The sequence below is a fragment of the Periophthalmus magnuspinnatus genome, chromosome 1, assembly GCF_009829125.3.
Source record: "Periophthalmus magnuspinnatus isolate fPerMag1 chromosome 1, fPerMag1.2.pri, whole genome shotgun sequence".
NCBI classification, from domain to species: domain Eukaryota; kingdom Metazoa; phylum Chordata; class Actinopteri; order Gobiiformes; family Gobiidae; genus Periophthalmus; species Periophthalmus magnuspinnatus.
In genome coordinates, this window is record NC_047126.1 from 4,000,497 (window position 1) to 4,020,967 (window position 20,471).

Consider the following 20,471-nt stretch of genomic DNA (forward strand, 5'->3'; position numbering starts at 1 on the left):
GGAAATATTTCACATACCTTTTAGTTACAATAAGAATCTACTTAGCATAAATTTGTCCCATTAATTGCATAGTTTCTCTGGAGAAGTTGCAGATCTAACAGTTTCTGGATGAAGTAAACGCTGGAGTGAGCGTTGGTCTGACGCGCACAGCCGGATCCAGATGAGCTGTAGATCAGGAGACGCGGGGCTAATTCTCTGCACTAGCTGCAGCTTTACTAGCAACAGACAGAACTGTCATGCGAATCAGCTGTACGAACAAGGAAGGGATCAACAACAATAGGGCATTTTCCACAAGAAGGTAAAACTACAGTTTTTCAGGTTACACTAACCTGGTTCTGTTAGTTTTGGCTTTTATTTGGTGTATTATTTACTTTGTTGTCAGGAGAAGTCTAAATCTTAAAAAGCTAACTGGCCCTGCCAGCCTCATTGGTTTATGTTCCACACAGTGCACTTCACATAGTCAAATACATGATTATAATCTATGAATACACGTGTCCTGAATGGTTAAAAATAGTTAATCCTGTGTATGATGAATATAGACAGAGTGAATCTCAGAGCTCAGAGCAGCTCGGGCCTGTGCAGCGGACACCGCGAGGGACATTTAACAGCAGCTCTGTGGAGGAGCTACACCTCAACTCACTCAATATTTGTTTTAATTGGCACTTGTCGAGTCTGGTCATCTGAAGCTACAGTGTAAACCTTATCATTAAATCGCTTTATCTAAACATTACTCAGTCCATAAAATAAAGCAGATCACGGCTGGAGCTAGCGGCCAGTGCTATTTGTGCAGCCATTGCTTGGCATCATAACAAAACGTAGGCTAGTTGTGCTAGCTAATCTGCTGAACAACAAGGATTTATCTAAATGAGCCGACTAAAATAACATAAATAAGTCTTGAAAAATAAGTTGACCAGACGCGTTTTGTGTTTCCATTGAACGTTTTGCCTAAATAGTAGAAACTTTGCATTTTTACCTCTTTTGTTTTTTTTTGTATATACAAAGCAACTCTTGATGAAAAAGAAACTTTAAAACGTGAATATAGATAGCATTTGCTAAAATGTTATAACTATGTCCTGCTTTCATAATGCATGTATTTATAAAGGGATGTGGTAAAATGAAAACCTGGTTTCACAAAACAACCAGAGCCTCAGGAACCTGTTCCATTGTTCAATTGCTCTGCAAAGTCTAACTTGAGATCGTTACTGTGGATCGGATGGGACAAAAAGCTGGAAGGTTGCTGCCTGGCGTCCGAAGGAATAATAATTTGAACTTCTACTTCCATCTAGTGGTGAATGTGTATAATACAGTCCCATGAAGTAACACACGAGTAACTGTCCAAACCTTTTGCACTCAAATTATTTGACATGTTGATTTGGTACATTTATGACACTTAATAATATTTGGTTTCTTTTCTCTTTACAGGAAAGCAGCAGGATGGCGGGGGCAGAGGTATGCACCCCTGCAAACCCCACCTGCAAAATTATGACCTTCAGGCCAACCATGGAGGAATTCAAAGACTTCAATCAGTATTTGGTGTACATGGAGTCCCAAGGAGCCCATCGAGCAGGTTTGGCAAAGGTCAGCCCAACAAAGAAAAACTATATCGGCATTTGATGTTTGCTTTGTATATAAAACATGTTACAACTTTATTATTACCTCATAATTTTTTAGGTTATACCACCAAAAGGATGGAAACCTCGACGCACATATGATGATATAGATGACTTAATGATTGATGCCCCCATCCAGCAGATGGTAGCAGGCCAGTCAGGGCTGTTTACTCAGTATAATATCCAGAAGAAGCCACTAAGTGTACAAGAGTTTCGGAGATTAGCGAATAGTGACATGTGAGTATAGGATTAGCAATTGATAACAGAGCACTAAAATGCTACCTAAAGATTAAAGTAAATATATGACCATGGTTTATAGTAGATGTCTTAAAATGTGTACAGGTACTGCACCCCACGCTACTTAAATTATGAAGATCTTGAGAGAAAGTACTGGAAGAACCTCACATTTGTCTCACCTATATATGGTGCTGATGTCGGTGGCAGCCTTTATGATGAGGTGGGGACTTTTGTTTACTCTTTTGATTCATGCACTCATTTTATGCTCATTATAATGTACATAATAATGATGCATTTATCTGGCAGACCAAATCTTGAATTATTGTTTTGCTATGTCCCAGGATGTAGAGGAGTGGAACATTGGCCACTTAAACTCCATCTTGGATGTGATAGAGGAAGACTGTGGTGTATCCATCCAGGGTGTTAATACTCCATACCTGTATTTTGGGATGTGGAAAACTTCATTCTCATGGCACACTGAAGACATGGACCTGTACAGTATCAACTACCTACACTTTGGAGAACCCAAGTCTTGGTAAATCTGCTACATACAACAAATTTAAGACAGCTGCTATTAGAATAGGTCTATTTTTAAAGGACTACTGATCAAATGTTTTGAATGGAAAGAAAATTCATTCCAAATTCATTCATTATATCTCTGGTTTTATTCTCTTTTTCTTTGTGTAGACACTGGTAAATAGGCATATAATTTACAGGCAGTTTAATTTTCATATGAGCAAAGAGAAGGTGTACTTTGGGGCTGGGCTGTGAACAAAATCCTCCAAACCTCCACACCACTTTTACTGATAGAGGATGTAGACCTATCAGTTATAAAGACCCAAACATATCTTGTAGTTTGTTTACTGGGGATACCTCGGAGTATAAGTGGGTGAAAATGCAAGTTGATGCGGATTGACTGTTTTTATTATTTCTTCACCTGTTTGTCTTGCATACACTGTCCTAATCATCTTGTCCTCAGGTACCTGTGCTCATTAGAGCCGGGAGCCCTACATTTCCACAGGGAACAGTGTCATGCACAGACAGTGGGAGACACTTGCTCCTTGTGCACACAGTGTAGTGATTTCCATGCTATTTTGACATTTTCCCAGGAGGGCATCATCTTAAAGATGCACTATTCTCATGTGTTTTCAGCACCCAGCCCCCTCAGACCGCCGTATGCTGTCATCTCTGCCTTACCTCACGCCCTGTCTCCCTCTGTTGTGTTAAGCTGACAGCTGAAATGATGATAGAAATGCAAAAAGAGCCCTAGGCAGATGTCACTAGTCAAATAGGATGCCTTGTCTCACAGCTGGCAATTCTATGCTCTCTGGGTTTTCCCCCTTCTTTTTATAAATCTTAAAAAATGTATTGAACCAAGTGACACAACCACACAAACAATATTAGTGAAATTATTTGAAAAGAGATATTTAGCATATCCTATTCATGATGCTACCTGAAACTCCTTTAATTCTCAAATTCATTTTATATCAGTTTACCACTTGATGGCAGCATTGAATCAACTACAGGTTTTATCCATGAGCACTAAACAAAAATGGAATATTTTAACACACTTTCTTGCTGATATGACTCGGCATTTACAGAGACAAGAGGATGAGCAAAAGAAATATTTCCATTGTCAGTAGTAAGAAAATTGCCTCACATTAATCAGATGACTTTTGCTGTTTGAACAGGTATGCTATACCCCCCGAGCATGGAAAGAGACTTGAGCGCTTGGCCACAGGTAGAATAATTGCTAATCTGTATTGAATTGCATTGAATTGTTATGAGGTGATGCTTTATTAGTCCTATTTTTTTCTTTGTCAGGCTTTTTCCCCAATAGCTTCAAGGGCTGTGAAGCTTTTCTTCGGCACAAAATGACTTTAATTTCTCCCTCCATACTCAAGAAGTATGGTATTCCCTTTGATAAGGTAAGGTTTAACTTTTCAGTTATTCATATAATCTCTTGACATATTTTTATTTGTCTGGATTTTATTCGTTCAGATAACTCAAGAAGCTGGAGAGTTTATGATCACGTTTCCTTACGGCTACCACGCTGGCTTCAATCATGGCTTCAACTGTGCAGAATCCACTAATTTTGCTACAGTTCGTTGGATAGATTATGGGAAAGTGGCGACACAGGTACAAGTCTTTTATAAGTTTTCACTCACTACAACATGCTTGTTTGTTCATTATATTTCCTCTGATTCTCATTTATAGTGTACATGTAGCAAGGACATGGTTAAGATCTCCATGGAGCCTTTTGTGAAGCGCTTTCAGCCTGATCGTTACGCCAGCTGGATGTTAGGTAAAGATTCTGTGCCACTTGATCACACCATGGCCACTCCTCGTACAACACCTGAACTCCAGAGCTGGCTCCAAAGACGGCGCAAGAATAAGCCAACCAATAAAGGGTATAATAATTAGTATTATAAATAATGGTATTCTATTACAGGTTTTCCTTCATACTATATATAATTTCAATACAACACTGATTAAAATTCAAAGAGTCTAGTTTAATTTGAGTTTTATTAGTTATGTACTTAACTCTGTCCTCTTTGGTCATGGCAGTACTCCGTCCCGCATGGGGTCTAAGCGTCTGAGAACCACAGAGGAGCCTGTTGGGCTGGACAAATGCTCAGAAGTGTCCAACTGCAAGAAGAAGGGCACCGCAGGTCCACTAGGGCCCAAAGTGTGGAGGCCGAAAGCAGGACTACCCAACGCCAAGAAAAAACAAAATAGACAAGTAGACACAAAACGAAAATTGATCCCAAACTCCATAGAATTTTCTGGTGAGTCCATCATTGATTGTTTGAGTTTTATATGATTATGCTTATTAGTATAAATCATGTTGATCATCATCATTGTTTTTTTTTTGTTTTTTTTCTGCAGATGCTTGCAGACAAATGTGTGTGGTCAAAGTAAATCGAGTGGAGAGTGATCTGGGCTTTTCAAACCTTTTCCCTAAAGCCTCTGTGACCATGACCAAGAATGACACAAATGAGACAGACACTAGTAGTGATTCACAACACTCCTCAGGACATGTAGAACGGACTCTTGTAGGTAATACTCACTGTCCTGAGTCTTGCTCTTCTCAACTACCAGACCTCTCTACATCTCAGGACTGTCCCACCAGGACTCCCTCCCCAAAAGGCGACGCCTACAGCACAGCTGTCCACTCAAATGTGTCTCAGACTGAAACATGTCTGAGTGTTTCTGCAGCTCAGACCTGGAGTTGTCTGAGTCAGTCACCAAAGACAGTCCCTGGGAATTGTAGAAACTATGTAGAATCACACAAAATGGACATAGACCCACAACATATCAGCACAAACACTGAAGCACTTTATAAGAAACGAGAGCCAGCAGAGGGAGGCACACTTTGTGACTTGATGTCCCCTTCAGATCACAGCAGCATTTTAAAAGACAGCAACACTGAGAAGAACCTTCTACCTCCTCTGCTACATATGAATGCAGTGGATATGCCACATCTAAACCCTGAGCCAGCAGATCAGCTTGGAACCTGCCCTTTGCCGCCTGTATTGACCCAAGAGATGCCATCTCTTACCCCTGCTGACGAGGGGCCAACTCATGACCAGAAATGTAGATTGTACACTCACCAAAGTGCGCCTGTGCTGCAGCCTGAAGCGCCGTCTGACTCCTCATCGTCACAAGGCGTGCAGCAAGCTCCAATAAACCTGCACCTCTCAGAATCAGTGCCTGTAAATCATCAGGATTCTCATTGTAGTAAAGACGTGTTGTCAAAGGACAATAGAACCGATTTAACCACAGTTACAATGCACAAACTAACTTCCAATGACAGTGTTTTTCCTGGACACAGCAGAGCTATCACTGGAGCCCCTGTCCAAACGTCAAATCTCCAAATAGAACAACAGTCTATCTCATGTAATGACCATCTGAAGCTCTCTGCATTCTCAGAAGTAGATGATGCAGTAACGAGCATTTCGGATTCAAATGAGATTGCACACAGTGATATTAGTACAGACCACTTTGCTCCCTTGTGCACACAAAATCACTCGGTGATGCACTCTTCTTCACACTGTTCGCCTTCCACAGTGCCAAAACCCTGCACCAACCTCTGGTCAAACTTTGATTCTCAAAGTTCTGCAATGGTCAATCCTGAGCTCACATCAGACTTTGCCCACGAGTCTCTTTCTTACACCATGTGGACTGAACCTCAGTGCAAACAGGTGTCAGACTCTGACGATCTGCAGCTGTGCGGGTCAAACAGCCAGGAGGGGGAGAGTGGGGCTTTTACCTGGGCACAGCTGCAGCCCACTTCTCTGCTCAACGCTGTGGAGCCTCTTGACCCCACTGAAGATTATGAGCTTCTGAGCGGAGAGTCTGATGAAATGGAAGCTCTTCCACATTTCCCAGAGTTGAGGAGAGAAAGAAAGAGAGAACCAGAACAAGATGGGACATCCGATTTGGATGATGTGGAGTCAGATGGAGAGGAGGAAGAGAAGCAGTACAGTGCCAAGAGCAGTAGTGATTCATTTGATGAAGAGGATGACAATGATCCTAGGAACAGTGAGGGTGGTGATTCTGCTCTGGGACTTGGAAAGGTTTGTTTAGTGTTTAAACACAATTAAATATCATATCTTACGTCTGAGTCACATGCCTATTTTAGGCTCTGTAATATCTGCTTGTATGTCTCATTTCAGTATGCTGCACTATCCATCAGGAGGACGGCTAAGAGCTGGCGTCACCCACTCAGGAAGCCCACTGCACGGGCTGTACCGACGGCTGTCAAACAGCAGACTGTCAGTGATGAAGGTGAGCGGTGCAGAGTGCAGAACTATATGCTTTACTTCTAGCATAGTTGCTTTGGCTCTTCCAGAGGTCACATGTTTAACATGTTAAAACTATTACCAGCAAAAATATTAAATACAGTCATTAATGATGAGTTATTCTAATGACCTTAGTTAAAAGTCGCACTGATACATGGTCATGGATCATTATGTAAAAGCTAGTGTCGTAAATATGCATTGAAACGCAATACAGGCTGAAGACATAATAATTCACCTCATTTAGAACCACCTGAAGCAAGTCTGGCAGAAGAAGAGGAACGGGAAATGGAGGCCTGGGCAAAGCCCCTCCTCCACCTCTGGCAGAATAAGAAGAGCTGCTTTTCTGCAGAAAAGGAGTACAATGCGTTTATTGCCACGATGCAGCCATACTGTGCTGTGTGTGCGCTCTTCATGCCTTATGATCAGGTAAAGAAGTGTAACCAACTGATGTTCATGTCATATCTTATTCCATTTGTTGTCAGCATTTACAGTTGTGGTTAAAAAAAAATATATATATATTTTTCAACTTTGAAAGGCTGAAGACAAAGCAGAGGAGTTCAGGTCCCCAGGATTTGAGAACATGTCCTCACCTTCCAGTCCCACCCACTTCACTAAAGGTCCTACACGGAGCAAACCTTTAATTCCAGAGATCTGCTTTTCTTTTCGGGAACAAAACTCTCCTCCAACTCCCACAAACCCTCTGCTGCAGGAGGATGGCACCTCCCTCTTACTAAATTGCCAAGGCTGTTGTCTACAAGTTCATGCAAGTATGTAAACACAGACACATCCGCACATCTATTCTGACATTTTCTTCTTTACCAGAGAAAAATGCACAGTGTTAGTGTCACTCCAGCCCTGGTATGTTTGAGCATTTTTGCGAGGGTCAGAGGGTTTGAACACTGACTCATGCCTTACCTCTTCTATGTTTTCCCTAAACTGTGGTTTGGAGTGTTTTATTTCCATCATCATTCAAATGGGGTCAAATCTTCTGTCCTCACCACATAAACTTCCTGTCCAAAAGCCCACACACTCATAAAAACTTGAGCTTGTCTGTTCTGTTCACATATGCATAGGCACATTTACACAGTTAAATTATTGACGTCAGTAGAAAAAGTCAAGTTTTATTCATATCATTTTATACATAATCCCCAACGTTAAATTTGTAAGATTTTGTGGATTCCCCCAAACTTCTGGTACTGATATGGACCTTACTTTTGTCTGTTTTTTAGAAGGGTGTCCATGTGTGTGCGTATGTGTATGTGTGTGTGAAGTGTGTATGTGTGTGTTCCTGCGCTTAACTATTTTCACATGCTTACTGCTTAGCAAGACTGGAGGTGGAAGTCTTGGGGTGAGAAGTGTCATTTTACTTCGGTAAAAAAGCCACAAGTCTGATTTCGAGGCCAAGCAAAGACTTAGTATTGTGTCTACTCTGTATATTTAATCTGAGCGGAGGAAAAAGAAGTGAAGTGCGGTCTTTTTGTCATGGATATTTGAAGAAAAATACATTGGTTTAATCATATAAAAATGTTTTCTCCCAGAAAGTTTCTCTAGTTTGGTCTTTCTGAGTGTTTAGCCTCTTTCACTTGAATGCTCATACAAGTTATAAACTTTCCAAAAAAATCCCATTTGTCTTTCTTTTTAAATCGTATGCTTTTTATCCTGTTGTGACCACCAGCTTTTGTGGTTTTTGGAAAGAGGCAAGCTGCTCCGCTGTATTATTGATACAAACCAACTTAGCAAAACAAAGCTGGTTGGCTGCCTTTATGCCGAGAGGAGGCAGCTGTGCCATGATAGTTACAAAGGGTAGACTGTAAGTGTCACAGCGGAGACGTCACAGCAGAGCCTGGTGCTGACACACACACACACACACACCCCTACACACACACACACGTACACACACGTACACACACACACACGTACACACAGCTCTTTGATGCAGACATGCAAAGGTTCACAAATTAGCAGACTTCTTTTTTTTATTATTATTGGATTAGCACTGCTCCATTTATTGTGTGTTATTTTGTGATTCTGTAATGGAAACTGAAATGGGTTTTCATTATTTTCTCTTTTATATTCTTGTTAGGTTGCTATGGCGTTACCACAGATGTCATCAGTGAACGCTGGTCATGTGATCGATGTACCGAAGAATGTGTTACAGCAGTAAGCAGCAATATTTTACTTTTCCGATGACAGGAATAATATTTTCCCTGCTTTAAACTTTTGCTAACCTCCAAGTTGACTGGGACACAATGACATGAAATAGTTTATTTATTTTTCCGCTTTTTCAGGAATGCTGCCTTTGTAATCTCAGAGGCGGGGCTCTAAAGAAAACCCAAAATGACAAGTAAGACCAGTGTTTGGTTTGTAACTGAGGTGAGGTCCAGTGAATACGCCACGGTATTAATGCATCTCCCATTATACGCAGATGGGCCCACGTGATGTGCGCTATAGCTCTGCCAGAGGTGCGGTTCGGTGACGAAGCCAAGAGGAGTCCCATTGACACCAGCAGGATCCCAATGCAGCGCTTTAAACTGGTGAGGAGACACGTACACACACACTCTCTCACACACACACACACACACACACAGAGGCAGTGCAGGAATTCCCCAGGTCTTTGAGGACTGGCTCGTTCTAATTAATGAAGTGTTCACAGTTCTAATTAACAATGTGAGATGAACATACCCGCAATCAAAGCTGGATAATTAAGCTTTGCTGGGTGGGAGTCCGTGCGTGTGCGTCTGTTCTGTTTTTTCGTTGTGTGTTCGCCTTATGAGAGCCGTGTGTCTCAACAGACCTGACATAGAGCCACTATAGTTAGCTCAATCCTGCAGCCTCCATGAAAGATCAGCAAAAAGCAGAGAGTGCTGAAGAAGTGACTTTAACTCAGCAAAAAACGGAACAATGTACAGTTATGTGGCAGGTTTAGGTAATGACATTCCAGAAATTCGAACTAAAAAAAAGTTTCTTCCATAACAACAAAGACTTCAGACAGTAAACCAGGAAAATATAGATCATGGATAATTTTTTCTTTTGTGTTTTCAGTGGTCTCTCATTATCCTTTCCCTTTTTACATTCTAAAAATAACCCGCAATAGGCGAAATCCGCTTTATTTTTTAGTTATTCTATATATTTTGCAGCTGTAAAACCCACCACTCACCACACACTTTATACACTTTTCTCACACAGGCATTAACATTTTCTCACATTTTCTTTCTCTTCTCCACCAAAGATCTCTTGAAACCAAAGATCAAGACTCATTTGTACATCTTATTAAAACATTAAACATAATTGAAATTTTACAGCACGTTAACAGAAACACCACGTTTTTTTCTTTTAATGTTCATATCTCTGTGTCCCTGAGTCCTGTAATCTCATTTTGTTCATCATTCCAGTTTTGGGACGTGCGTTTTAAAGCTTGCATCAGACCCATTGCCCCCGCAGCAGCCCAGTGCATTTATTATTGACTTTTGCACAACACACAGTCACATTCATAATTCATCGTGGGAATGTTCTTAACGCATGGCTCAACACAGCCACCAAAATACAGCCGTGAGAAGGTACGAGCATGAGAGCGGGAGAGGCTCTCACCTACCTGCTCAAAACGTGAAAGTATAACCACCAGGCGCCCGTATACCTGCATTAATAAACATCCGGCTCAATAGTCTATTTGAGGTTTTCACCTGCCACCGTCTTGTCACGCTGCCCTCAATATGTGGAGACAGTCGGGTCAGTTCGCCAGTGCCGCTGTCCATAATGCACGAGGTTTGAGACTTGGGAAAAGTAGGCCAACTTAGTCACTTCAGTCAATGCCCCAAAATAGCAGAGCACAGACTATAGCGAAGACGTGTAACTGCAAAGGAAGTGTAGAGGTGTAATTAGTGCTTTCATCTGTGTATGGATATTTACTTAAAGTGTCCATTTACTGCTGCGTTGTTGCACCTCGGGCTCTAGGGATCTGCCCAAAAAATAACCAGATTCGTTGCTTGTATTGATTGTTTTCTTATTAAAAAAACTTCTTCAGCATCTTTTTCACGTAAAAACTCCAACCACATGTCCATTAAAAAGCTTATCATTGGCGATTGGGTCGATATTGACATAAAATCCACACACTAGATGAAACACTAACTTTCTGCTTCACATTTAAGTTTAGATTTTGCTGAAATAATGCAGAAAAAATATGAAATGTGGTTATTAAAGGTCCTATATTACACAAAACTGATTCATTTAAGCTTTTAGCCATGTTATAATGTTGTTTCCTCCTCAAAAACAGATCTAGAGTTGTGTTTTTACTAAATCTTTATTTTTAATCTGCATCTCCAAAGCTTAAAATGCTCTGTTCCACCTTGTGATGTCATGCAGTGGTGGTTTATAGCAACATTTTACCGTTAGTTCAGTAGAGATCGGCAAGAGAGTGTCTTTATTTGAGAAAAGAACTGACCTAAATATGCAGGGTTTGTGTGTTAAACATGTGTGAATGAAACAAAACACAACTCCAGGTCTGTTTGTGATGAGGAAACGACATTAGAACAGATCAGAAAATAGTTAAACATGGGGCTTTTAAGGTTGTGTTTGACAAAGTTTCCGTGGTGACATTAAAGGATGATGCATTGGGCACATTTCCTTTGCCCATACCATAAACAGAAGCAGGCGCACATCTTTTTAGAGTTTATAAATTGCACAATGCCTACTACTACTCCTTAAGTTGTTTAGGACCAAGACAAGAACTACAACCGCAAATCCGAGAGGGGTGAAAGAAGAACACGGGGCAAAGAGGGCTTGTAATGGGGAGAATGCCGTCATTTTTTCCGCTCGGTAGAAAGCGGTGGGCTCGTGTGGTGGGCAGGGGCCAGAGAGAGGAGATACCACAGCAGAGGAAATGAACTTGATGGGCTGTTTGTTGCAGAAAACCCAAGGATAATGTAAAAAATATACGTATGAGTCAATGCATAGATCGTAAAAGAAAGGAGAAGTGGTCAATGGGGTTGAAAACACGGGAATAACCATAAACCTCTAATAAAACAGGGGACATTTTGTATTGCTGTGTTTTGAGGTCTCGTTCTTTTCCTGAAACTATGAAATCCGTGCGTTATTATGTTCCATCGTAATAATAAATCCATGTTTTTTGTCTTGTACAGAACTGTAACTACTGTCAGAAGAGGTGTCTGGGGAAGCGGCAGACTGGAGCTTGTGTACAGTGTTCATATGGAAGATGTCCCACCTCTTTTCATGTGACCTGTGCTCACGCGGCAGGTGTCTCCATCGAGCCAGACGATTGGCCGTATGTGGTGTCGATCACCTGCCACAGACATCAGATGCAAGGCTCCTCAGCTGTAAGTCTTTTTTTAGTGTTTTTATTTGTTCCCGTTATGTCAAACTTTTGTGTCATGAATAAAAATATACAGTTTTTTAAGGCCAAAACAGGACAAAGCTAAATGTTTGTTTGTCCCCACGTCCAGTAACTCCAATAAAAATGAGTTCTTTATGTCTTTAGGAGTTTACTTTACAAAGCTTTAGCATGAACTTGTGCATTTTTGGAGTTTGTGGATGTAGGATTTGGATAGAAATAATGATGTGGTTACCAAAGTGCGAGAAGAATGACCGCCCTAACTCTATCGTAATCACTGTTCTGTCTCTTTCAGAAACTGCAGGGGATCCAGGGGTCCATCTCTATGGGCCAGATGGTTATATCCAAACACAAGAACCTGCGATACTACAGCTCTAAAGTCACACAGATCACTTCCCAAACCTTCTACGAGGTCATGTTCGACGACGGCTCTTTCTCTAATGACACCTACCCAGAAGACATCGTGGTGAGCGTCAGATTCATTACTCTCACACTGCTCAGGTCAGGTCCCAGGTGCAGGTCATGGTGTCATAGTGTATAAAAGTCTGTAATTAGTCTAATTATGAACAGAGCAGCAGAAATGTACTTTTATAACCAGGAGGGCAGATATGACAAGAAATGAGCAGCATGAAACACTCAGTGAACAGAAATCATGATATTATTTGATTTATTCTTGTACATCCCTAAGGTAGAGACAGGTTTTTAGACCTGTGCCTACTACCTGTACCTTCTGCTACTTTTACTACTTCAGTATTAAACACTACACTACCGTACTGAGTTTTAAGTCATGTTCTAATGCTGTTACCTCCTCAAAAACACTTAGAGTAGTGTCTTGTTTCATTCACATGTTTGAGTAACCCTTGAGTAAGTTTGTCTACATCTCCAAAGCTCAAAAAGTTCCACCTTGTGATGTCATGTAGTGGTATTTAACAGCTTCCTTTTTACCTTTAGTTCACTAGATTCACTGGCAATTCTAGGGCTGGAGTGACCCAAATCTCTACTGAAGGTGTATGGAGTTTAAAAACACAGTAGACCACTTCATTATCACATGACAATCAAGAGTGTTTTCAGTTTGAGAGAAGAACTCAGCCTAAATATGCAGGATTTATGTGTTAAACTTGTGTGAACGAAACACAACACAACTCCAGGTCTGTTTGTGACGAGGAAACAACTTTATAACAGATCAAAAAATAGTGTAATACGGGGCCTTTAATGATAAACATGGTTTGTTCACAGTTTTTATGACGTTTGATAAGTTCACAGAGAATCTAGCCAAATGTGGGTCACCTCGCTCCGTCTAACTGTGTGTTTTTGTACTTTTAGAGCAGAGATTGTGTAAAGATGGGTCCTCCTGAAGTAGGGGAAGCTGTTCAAGTCAAATGGCCTGATGGACTTTTCTACGGCGCTAAATATCTGGGATCAAACATCTCCTACATGTACCAGGTACCACTGCGTTGAGTCATCTGACCCACTTACACAAACTCAGATGTACTTAAGCTTTAACTTCAGAATAATCAGGACTAGTGGGAATGTCAGTGTCACTGGGTTTATTTTTGAGAAGGTGAAAAGTGAATGTGAGTGCTTGAGTAAAACGTCAGGAAGAACAAAAGTAGGAAGAGGAAGGTAGAGCGGTTTAGAGGCAACAGAAGCGAGGCCTTGAGACTCCCAGTTGGGACAGATGGATGCAGTGAATGAAGAAGCAGAGGAAGAGAAGGTGACGATCTGCATTATTCAAACTTTCTGAAATATTCACTAAGCACAGAGTCATGCGGCTTCCACTTAAAGCTTTATTTAGTTCAACTGGGCGTCAACCATTAGGTATGCACAAATGCACCAGTGACGCAGTTCAAGATGGTCCAGATTCAAAAGAAGAACATGAATTTTCCATTGTCAAGATGGATTGAAATATATAAAACGCAGCCAACCAAATGCAATACAGACTCAAACACAAGTGATTCTGAACTGTTTGAACTAAATGTTATGAGTGTGTCCAGGTGGAGTTTGAGGATGGGTCTCAGGTACTGGCAAAAAGAGAAGATATCTACACTTTAGAGGAGGACTTGCCCAAAAAAGTCAAACGTAGACTTGTAAGTAATAAACTGTATTTGCAATGCCTTTTTATTACTGGAAAATCAGACAAAAGAAAACCTATATATTTTTTCTGTTGTTTTATTTAGTCCACAGCATCCAGCATGCGTTTCCAGGACGCCTTCTTTACCACACAAGGAGAAAGGAAACGTCAAAGAACTCCAAATTTGCGCTTCCAAAAAGACTATGTGGCTTTGCCAGGCCTCCGTACAACTGCCAAAAGCTCCTGGGAGCCACGCAGCCCTAAAGGGAAATGAACACATGGAGACTGTGACTGATAAATGCACTGAATGAGCCATGGATGTAAACAGAGCGTCATGGCTGTTTTGTGTGCGTGTGTGTGTGAGTGTGTTTGTGAGAGTGTGTGTACAACCATCAACCATCATGAATCTGCTCCATTTTTCAGCATTACCGAATTTACCTGTAAACTGAATGCCGGGCAACACTAAAGGGAATGTGTGCTGTATTTTGCTGTATGTTTAATTATGATCATGGTGCTTGGACATTTTATCGCAGAGATCGAGTGGGACTTTTTTTGTAAATTTGATTTGTCGGCTGGACTGAGGTGCACAGGCGACAGACGTGGAGTCTGAACTGCTTTGCTCTGTCAGATCAGTCAGGGAAATGTGTCGGGGGAAGTTTTCTGTGTACATAAACTAAAGTTTAGAATTTTCTAGCTTTGGTAGCTTTGGGGGTCTGATTTTATTTTGAGTATTTAAGCACTTTCTTTTTATTATTTTCTTCATATCTTAACTGCGCCCTCTGCATGTTTAACATAGTCTCCCAAACGCTTTTGCTGGACCTTGTCTGTGCAGTACCAAGGCTTTCTTCCTGTATATTGTAAAAGAAGGCGGACAAATGATCAGCTGTTCAAGTTGAAACAAACATTTATTTTGTAGAAGATTGGTTCTATGATAATCCAGGAAAAGCTCCAGGCAGGAAGCCATGTCCTCTGCATTAGACATTTCCCAATGTGAAATGCTACTGTTGCTCTTTTAGATGAAACACATGTTGAAATTATTTAAAACTTGTATTTATTTTTGGCTTGCTATAGTTTCTCCATTGTTAATTGCTGTAAGAAAACAAATTGGAAAAATACATATGTTTTGTTATTAAGCGGTGAGTGTTGTACATGTTTTGTTTTACTACAGTTTCCGATCATCAGCTCTGAACTTTGTTGGGTCGACTTAGCGGTTCAGACTGAGCAGGTTAACTTGGCAGTAAACAGTGACACAGTGAGGCTTCAGCTGCTGCGTGTCAGAGGCTGCCACAAAAAGACTTAAGTCAAATATCTCCCATGCACAGAGTCTGTGCTGTCGCTGCAGACGGGGGCAGATAATGCAGTCATCCATTACACTCAGGACTCAGGGCCTTTTCAGGTCTGCACTGAGGCACCAGTTTAATGTGTCGTACATTTGAGACACAACTGATAATAATCACATACACTGAAGCTGGATATGTTTTTACACTGTCATAATAATTTAAGATACATTTTTACAACCATAACGTGGAGATTCTTGTTTGATAATTAAAATGTTCAGTAGTCTGCATAAAAACATCTGATCGTTCTCTGACTAGAATGTTTATGGAAACTCGTCTTCTCTTTTATTCAATTAACAGGTGCAACCCTGCAAAACTCTGTCTCTTAAAGGTGGGTCGCCTCTCCATGGATCTGACCTGTAACTTGGCCTGGTGCGTCCACTATAAACATTACACAGTGCAGCTTTAAGACTTGCAGTTGCACTTTAGAAATATCTTTGACTTTCCCTCGTTTTTTAGAATTACAGACGACTCACTTTCACTTCATTCTTAGACTTGACTTAAACTTATTTCCATTTAAATGTCACAAGTTCATTCTTCACTGCAGAGTTTAGAGACAGTGATTATGTTTGAACGTGTTATTTGGAATCATAACCACAAAATCTATTATAAATAAGTAATAAACACATGATAAATATGCACTAGATCATTAGAATAACACACACTGGGCCAAACACTTTGATGGATTCAGATTCATGTAACAGATATTATTGGACTTACTCAGAAAAACCACTGACCAAAGATGAACGCTGTGTGACCAGATCTGAGTTTCAAAACAAAACATAAAGTATTTCATGTATTTCACTTGAGTTTATTTGTAACAAATGAAACTTGTGTCGACAAGAACAGAAGTCCATACAGACCCGTTGTTTGTTTCCCACACGCTCTGAGAACAATATAAGAAAAAATAAAAAAGCACTTGTTGACTCAAAGCAGAAAACAACAAAAAGTTGACAATAACAGACCAATTGGAGGTAACCGATCCAAATAACACAGTATTTTTTTTATATATGTTTTTATACATTTTAAAACTCCAGTTTTATCCATCCACATAATACATTGGGGGTAAATACTGATTTAAAACACTTTTGTTGTGAGACATTTTGTGGTGTGACAAACCCACGCTGTGTATTGCACTTAACTGTGTCTTAAACTGTGCATCAGGTGCATCGTTTTATTATATCACTCTAGTATTTAATATTTAATATTATTTCATTCATATGTTCAGGTATTTATATTATTTATTTATTTATTTATTTATGCTTTTCACTTACTCTCTGTGGTATTTACATATACACAACCTTGAGCAGATCAGGGTCCGACTGTACCGAGTTCAAGTAAAACTCCTTTGGGGCAAAATAAGATGCTAATATAGTGCATAGTATAAAGAGAGAAAGTGCAAGTCTGTAACAGGTGCGACCAAATCTCAAAGTGAAACCAGCATTCAAACGATGTCAACACAAAGAGTCAGTGTTCACGGGGGTGTGTCGATGTGGATGAGGAGACGTAGCACCTGAACTTCTCTCAAAAATGAATTCAATGTACACAAGATTAAACCATATTTTTGAACGACAGACAAACGTATTTCCTCTTCGTATTTACTGCCACGCGCTGCTTTTAGCTCCAGATCTACATAGCTGCTTTAATGAGACTTTTACTGAGCCAGCTCACAGTCAATGCCAAGTGTGGACGACAATTACGTTTTCAAAAAAAAAAAAGAATAAATACAACAACCATGTGCAGCGTCAAGATAATTTTGAAATGGCAACGACGACCTGTGGATTCATAAACTCGACCGTAGGATACTAGTAGCTGATGGCGTTGAGATGACCTTCACGTTATAGTCAAATGTGTAGATATTTTGGCTACAAAGCCTTATACCGGTATATATAAATTCACAGCCCAAAAACAGAATAGACAATGTTCTTTCACATATTAAAACATAACATAAGATACCAAACATTCAGTCATAAACATACACACTGGCATACACAAAATACACACACAAAAAAACAAAAAACGTTAAAGTAATGTTATCAAAATAGGCGTGTAATATAAGGCACTAGAAATCTAAAATCAAAATAATCCTTAGATGCAGCTGAAGAATGATCATTCGTTGGTTGCTGTGACTCGTAAAAGGGTGACATCATTACCGATTACTGATAAAACTCTCGTTACATTTGAAACTGTGACTGAATGAAAACATCCTCGTGTCTGGAAAAAAGACACAACATTATATAGACGTCCTACTGGTAACGGCGTGTAACTGCAGCTAGTGAATTGACACAAAAATATATAATACATCTACTTATTGCACACAGAAAGAGACAGGTCAAAAGTGAGCATTCCAGTGAGATTTTGTTCAAAACCCCCAAAACATTTTAACTAGTTTGTTGCTTCGTAAATGTTTATCAAACGTATTTGGACATGTAGTCGTCTGTTTTATCACTATAAGCGTTTTATGGCCGTGCTCTGGTCTGTTTCGTTATTCCCTCTCCTGACACCGAATCATCATCATCATCGTCGTCGTCGTAGATCTGGCTCGGACATCACAGCCTCACAATGTGCCGACTCGTTTGTGAGAGGTGGAGGGTACAGAGAGAGTGACACTTCACTGTGCTGTTTTCAATTGATCTGTGAATACTTTCCACACGATACGTTTGATTGTACACTTTTAGAACAATACCTCATCGCACGAAAAGGTCGCTACAGCTCGTTTCATTAGAAGAAAACTAAAGAAAACAACAACAACAAACAAAAATGATCTCGTCTGGTTATAGTCGGTGAGGACAAAGTCTTGTACAAAAGCCCCCAAATCAGCTAAAAAGGAGGAACATGCCATGAATAATACCCAGTTAAAAAAACAAGATAATCACATCTCTATATTATTGTCTAAAAAACTAAATTAATGCTTTACTCTGTGGTATACGTTTTAAACCTCTTTCAGATTTCCCTTATCTAATAGTGAAGCATAAGGTTGAACTGGTGTCTTTTATTACTGTATGGTAGAAATACATATATCTTCTTTTTCATTCACGGGAAACAAAAGTCTGTTTCCAAACATAGGAAAAAACACTATTGGTGTCTTTAATACTGTGTGCTCTGTGTTCAGGCTCCGGTTGGCAAAACTCTGAGGCTCAAAAGTCCCAGTTCTCTCAGTCCACGCCGCCGCCGTTAAGCTGGATTCCTGGTCGTTCTCCGTCCCCTGTGACAGCCAAACGCTCTGTTGGCTTCTGTTGTAGGTTAGTGATGCTACACTGGTGTTGGACAAGGTGACAGTTCCACTCCCCAAAACAATGTAAAGCGATTTCAGTGCTCACAAAAATTAGATTTGATTAAGCATTCGGAGTTTCTTCTCCAGGCTGACAAATGAGGGAGTGTGTTTTGGGCACAGGGCGCGCAGGAGTGCACCCTCGTCGTCGTTTAAGTTGCTATGGCTCAGTTAGAAGTGCTGTTTCTGGGTACGGGATAGGCCGATGGTCCCTTCTTCACTCTGCATGTGGTGGCGGTATCTTCAAAGACACATCGCGGCCTAGTGCATTTACATGAGGCAGGAGTGACCTTAGAGAAGTGCACTAGGTGGGGATGTGATAAGAGACAGCCACTGGTTTTTATGTTGCATAGTGATCAAAGCTTCCCAGATACTCCAGACTGGCCCTGTAGCAGAACTGGTACTGGTCCTGCACACAAGACATGGACGGGATTTGAAATTAATCAGTAAAAACAGTTTTCTTTTCGTGGATCAGCCATAAACCGCCCTCTAAAGCAACAACTTTTCACTCCGTACGTCATGGTGTTCATTTTCTTTGAGTTATTTTACCATCCTAAACCTTTTATTTTGTAATTTCTGAGTTTTACTTCCTGTTGTTACTGTTGTCCTGTTGTTTGCCCCGCCCTAATGTGTCTCACTTGTGTCTCGTTCCTCATACGGGCCCTGGCTGTGTCCGAATGTCCATCCTATTCTCTAACCCACGGGTGTCAAGCACATTTTCACCAAGGGCCACTTCAGCAAAATTAACTGTTTCTGTATTTATTGCTTATTCAAGTTACAAATATTACATATGCATTTGCCTAGATGTAAAAATATGTCTGTGTAGCTGTGTATCTCCTGGTAAAATTACATTTTAAGACAGTCATACCTTTAATTTGCCCTGTTGAGGGCCACATAAAATGATGCGGAGGGCCACATTTTGCCCGCGGGCCTTGAGTTTGACACATGTGCTCTAATCCCTAATTCATTACACATCTCTACACTCTTTAACAGACTCTACTCACAGACCAATTCAGACACACAGATGAGCTCAGACTTTCAGATCATGTGACTCTGGCGTCTGGGTGAAAAAAAGTCTAAAGGCTAAACTCATAAAACTTGATTTTGGAGGTTAAATAATGATCAGATTGGACTGGCGCACTATTATTTATGGACGAATAATAACCACACACATTTTTATCAAGCTGATCTCACGTAAACAGACTGGATTTAAAAAAATGTTTGTTTGAGATGCGGAAATTCTCGCTCTTTTAACAACTCAAGCTAAGATAAACGGCTAACGCTAGCAACTTTATACAGCAACGGTTTATTTAAGAGTGTTTTAGTCAAAATCAGAGCTCAAACCGGCGCTTCTATCTGTTTCTTTCAGTCGTGTTGTGTCCAGTTAAAGACCTGTTGCAGTTCGCTGTTGTTTTTCCAACTCTTGCAATGCATCGTGGTCGATTTTGGACAGTCTATTGACCACTGATGCCCACTGCTTTTCAAGGTGCATTTTGGGAAATTTTGAGTACATTACTTTTTGACCATTTACTAAAAATGGAGTAAATAGAGCCATAAGTAGTGAATAGTGTGAAAGTTTGGACAGAGCTTATGTGTTTTCCTCTGCTCTTGTCGGCGTCACATCTTGTATTTTTGGGTATTTTTGTGTTTGGTTTTACTTCTGATCGTTGTTGATGTTAAATTAAAGCACTTTTCAAGAGCTGTCCTGCATTTTTGGATCCTCCTTCTGTTTAAAATGTGACTCCGTGCCTCCGTTTCTCTGATCGATCTGCAGATTTAACGCTGAAGAGTGGAGT

General features: G+C 40.4%; 2 protein-coding genes across 6 annotated transcripts in view; one reads left to right on the forward strand and one right to left on the reverse strand.

Annotated features, from left to right (window-relative positions):
- The first annotated feature begins 132 nt into the window (after positions 1 to 132).
- Positions 133 to 15,200, forward strand: kdm4c (lysine (K)-specific demethylase 4C). The gene is made up of 22 exons (XM_033971230.2): positions 133 to 298; positions 1,423 to 1,578; positions 1,672 to 1,847; positions 1,953 to 2,067; positions 2,189 to 2,382; positions 3,539 to 3,588; positions 3,672 to 3,775; positions 3,849 to 3,986; positions 4,065 to 4,258; positions 4,416 to 4,636; positions 4,737 to 6,427; positions 6,527 to 6,638; positions 6,897 to 7,078; positions 7,188 to 7,419; positions 8,736 to 8,812; positions 8,941 to 8,996; positions 9,078 to 9,186; positions 11,788 to 11,982; positions 12,292 to 12,462; positions 13,320 to 13,439; positions 13,991 to 14,083; positions 14,174 to 15,200. Exons 2-22 carry the CDS (start codon positions 1,435 to 1,437, stop codon positions 14,339 to 14,341), a joined length of 4,542 nt encoding a protein of 1,513 aa, XP_033827121.1. The 5' UTR covers positions 133 to 298; positions 1,423 to 1,434; the 3' UTR covers positions 14,342 to 15,200.
- Positions 15,201 to 16,194: 994 nt separating this feature from the next.
- Positions 16,195 to 20,471, reverse strand: part of ptprdb (protein tyrosine phosphatase receptor type Db) — a 131,458-nt gene continuing 127,181 nt past the window's right edge. For all 5 annotated transcript variants that reach the window (XM_055223646.1, XM_055223653.1, XM_055223651.1 and 2 more), the window contains one exon: positions 16,195 to 19,084. In XM_055223646.1, coding sequence (XP_055079621.1) covers positions 19,016 to 19,084 — 69 coding nt within the window. In that variant the 3' untranslated portion in view covers positions 16,195 to 19,015. The remainder of the gene's footprint in view (positions 19,085 to 20,471) is intronic.